This window comes from Propithecus coquereli, unplaced genomic scaffold, assembly GCF_000956105.1.
Source record: "Propithecus coquereli isolate 6110/MARCELLA unplaced genomic scaffold, Pcoq_1.0 Scaffold131, whole genome shotgun sequence".
Lineage (NCBI taxonomy): Eukaryota > Metazoa > Chordata > Mammalia > Primates > Indriidae > Propithecus > Propithecus coquereli.
The window spans coordinates 1,821,524-1,825,156 of record NW_012137303.1 but is presented as its reverse complement, the minus strand read 5'-3'; the positions used below and the strand labels follow the sequence as shown (position 1 = coordinate 1,825,156).

The following is a 3,633-nucleotide window of genomic DNA, read 5'->3' as shown; positions in this document are numbered from 1 at the left end:
TAGACAGTATTTATTTTAAATTAACAACTCATCGATCTTGGAATAACAAAAGTCAAATGAAAATCTTATATCATGCTTGAGAGGATCATATTATTCTGATTATAATCAACAAAAAGTTAAGAAAGTCAATATTATTTTTATTTATTATCATTCCTGGTTATTAGACAATGTATTTAGACAAGGTTAAATATAAAAAACAGTAAGACAAAATTTTATAATTTTTCTGCCTATCTGGAAAACTATAGAGAAAAAAAGCTAGAAATAGAAATGACAGAATTCAAAAAGGTAAATACAAAAGTCATTAACTTTTCTGTCTGTAAAAAATGATCAGTAAGAAAATGTAATAAAAGAAACCCTTCTAATATTTCCCCAAAATAAAATAAAAAAGAACACCTGGAGATAAATTCCATGAAACATGCATAAAAGCTCCATAAGGAAAATCATAAACTTCTACAAGAGTCATAGAATAAATTTCAAAAAATCAGGAAACATGTATCCTTACATATGCATTCCATTTTTTATAAATCTTATTTTATTCTGTATAAGCCTTTAATTGAATAGGATTGCATTAGAGCTGAAAAGTAAAGCATTATGTAGTGCATTTGGAAGAAAAGAACACACAGGTTCTATCTTGTAGTCAGGGAACTCCTTTCCAGCCTTCTCACACATGCTCTGGCAAGTCTGGGAGTTAAGCTCCTCTTCCTTGATGGAAGATTATTTACATAAATCACTTGGAAGTCATCTGTTTAGATTTGTCTTGTATCCCTCACTTATTCAGTAATTCCTTCCCAATTTTAAAATTTCACATTTTCTATGTTCTAAATATTATCCAGTTTTGTTTGATGTATCTTCGCAATTTTCTTGTTAATTTTCAAAAATCTTCCTTGCTTTTTTGCCCTAATTGCATGTCTCATTCAGTATTTATGTAGATTAATTCAAGGGATAACTGATCCTTCTATAACTCAATTGTTCTTATTCAACATATGATGTAGTTTATAAGACTTTATGCTTTTTCTTATCTGCTTCATATTTTATTACATGTAGATCTTGCCTCTAGTAATTATCTTTTTTTCTAGAGGTAAGGTAAACTGTTGAATATTGTACAGTAATTTTCAATTTCATTTTTGACAACCTAACTGGTAATTTGCTTTTCAATTTCTCTCGGTGTTTACGGTACAAACAGATCAACATTTTATTGTCCAAATTTCCTGAATTTCAAATTGAAGTCTTCTTGTCACATTCCTGCCCCTGAGACTGACATTAGTGTCTTACCACCACACATGGTAAAAGGCTGCTTCTTGAAATACCTTGTTCTATATTTTAAGAAACAGTTTATTCAATAAAATGTGAAACCATAAGTATCAAATATTCATATATGCTCCTTTACTACACTTTAAGATGAACTTGCTAACTTTTTACTTATATGCCATATCTAAAGATTTCAAGATACTACTATATTTGGAAGGAAATTCTTTTCTAGAAAATACCTCATACAGTCTTCTTAGACTGGCTTTGTACTGTAGGATTGCCCCAGGTTAAACTGGAAGCTGTAAGATAATACCTTTTCTTGCTTGTTGTAATCTAATCACTTACGAATCTAATTCTTAACCCATTTAAACAATCTCTAAAATACATTACCCTCATCACAATACTTCAGAAACTACAAGGTTGTCACATTGGGGTACATTGGAGTAATGGACACTCACCCCTGATGTTCTCCAGAAACGTGTTGACTAAAAATGGGATTGCTGCTGCCAGGAGCTTAAGGCCGGTTTCCTACATAAATTAGGTATGAGAGCAGGTCACTCCTGGCAGGCCTAAGTGCATGGGCTTTTTGGCCTTCTCAATTGCTCCACAGCCTTAAGCTAACAGCGTTGATTTACTCTTTATTAGAACAAAAGATCCTTTCGAGAATTATTTTTTCGGCAGGCTACTCCTGGAGAATTATGTAACTACAGCTCTTCTTCGAAGTGGTGGGTGGCTCTGAAAAGAGCCTTTTTTGTTGGATTTCCCTCCAGACGTTTAAGCCACTAATACACGCTACCTGGAAAAATTACTTGCTCTGGACCTTGTGGTGGTGACTCTCAGTCTTCTTGGGCAGTAGCACCGCCTGGATGTTGGGCAAGACGCCGCCCTGCGCGATGGTGACGCCGCCCAACAACTTGTTGAGCTCCTCGTCGTTACGGATGGCCAGCTGCAGATGGCGCGGGATAATGCGGGTCTTCTTATTGTCGCGAGAAGCGTTACCTGCCAGCTCTAATATCTCAGCAGTCAGGTATTCCAGCACCGCTGCCAGGTACACCGGCGCGCCACCCCCAATCCGCTCAGCATAGTTGCCTTTACGAAGCAGGCGATGGATTCGACCTACAGGGAACTGTAGGCCTGCTCTAGATGACCGAGATTTAGCTTTGGCGCGTGCCTTACCCCCCTGCTTCCCGCGTCCAGACATAACTGAAAACTACTAAAAACAAGGAAATGGAGCCATTAGGGTTGGCGACAGGGCCTATTTATAGCCTGGCAGCAGTTGGACTTTGTTATCTGATTGGCTGATGGCAGTCTATCCAATCAAAAAGCCTGACTGAAATCACCTAATTTGCATACACACCGCCACCCATTATCCAATCAGATACTGGATTTTCAATACGGCACAGAAGGGCCTGCCTATAAATACCGCAGTTGCCACCCTCAGAAGCTATCGTTTGCTTGGCGTAAGTTGGAGCAGTAGAGCTGTAACCGTAAAAGAGCTGTTAACCGTTCAGAGCTGTTAACGCTAGAGAGCTGATAACCGTATAGAGCTGTTAATCTTACAGAGCTGTGTATCTTACAGAGCTGTGTGTTAATCATGCCGGAATTGTCATCAAAGGGCATCGCTATTTCCAAAAAGGGATTCAAAAAAGCGGTTAGCAAAACTCACAAGAAGGAGGAGAAAAAGCGCAAAAAGTGTCGCAAAGAGAGCTATTCCATTTATATCTATAAGGTGTTGAAGCAGGTTCATCCAGATACTGGTATTTCTTCAAAGGCCATGAGCATCATGAATTCCTTTGTAACTGACATCTTCGAACGAATCGCAGGGGAGTCGTCGCGCTTGGCCCATTACAACAAGCGCTCGACCATCACTTCCAGGGAGATCCAGACAGCCATGCGCCTGTTGCTGCCTGGGGAGTTGGCCAAGCACGCTGTGTCTGAGGGTACTAAGGCCGTTACAAAGTACACGAGCTCCAAGTAAACTTGTCAAGTAAGCTACGATCCAAAGGCTCTTTTCAGAGCCACCCACACAAACTGGAAAGAACTGTGACTCACTAATGAGAAATCTGTGCCTAGTAAAGATTGAAACGTTGGGGCTGTCGGCAAGTTATGTCTAAAGGTGTATTAAACTGTGCACTAGTATATTCGGCAGGTTGGTGGGATTTGGAGCTTCAAACTGGCTTTTCTGGCCTTAGATCCACCTACAGCTTAACCACCAGGTCTTTAGGTTTGTATTTACAGCATACTGACAGAACTGTGGTAGGGTCATGTGGAAACCTGCAATCTCGCCAACCACAATGAAGTGGCAAGCCCTATTTTTGTTTCCTTACAAATTTTAGTAGGATTGCTTTTTTTTTTTTTTATAAAGTTATTGGAAGTGGTTATATT

The 3,633-nt window shown here is 39.0% G+C and overlaps 2 protein-coding genes across 2 annotated transcripts; one reads left to right on the top strand and one right to left on the bottom strand.

The window, feature by feature from the left end:
• Nucleotides 1–2,053: 2,053 nt before the first annotated feature.
• Nucleotides 2,054–2,449, bottom strand: LOC105805706 (histone H2A type 1-A). The gene has a single exon (XM_012638641.1). It carries the CDS (start codon nt 2,447–2,449, stop codon nt 2,054–2,056), a length of 396 nt encoding a protein of 131 aa, XP_012494095.1.
• Nucleotides 2,450–2,842: 393 nt separating this feature from the next.
• LOC105805657 (histone H2B type 1-A-like) lies at nt 2,843–3,226 on the top strand. The gene has a single exon (XM_012638581.1). It carries the CDS (start codon nt 2,843–2,845, stop codon nt 3,224–3,226), a length of 384 nt encoding a protein of 127 aa, XP_012494035.1.
• Nucleotides 3,227–3,633: the final 407 nt, after the last annotated feature.

Bases quoted from the DNA above. Each gene is read 5' to 3' on its own strand.
- LOC105805706 (XM_012638641.1), bottom strand. From the start codon at position 2,449: ATGTCTGGACGCGGGAAGCAGGGGGGTAAGGCACGCGCCAAAGCTAAA.
- LOC105805657 (XM_012638581.1), top strand. From the start codon at position 2,843: ATGCCGGAATTGTCATCAAAGGGCATCGCTATTTCCAAAAAGGGATTC.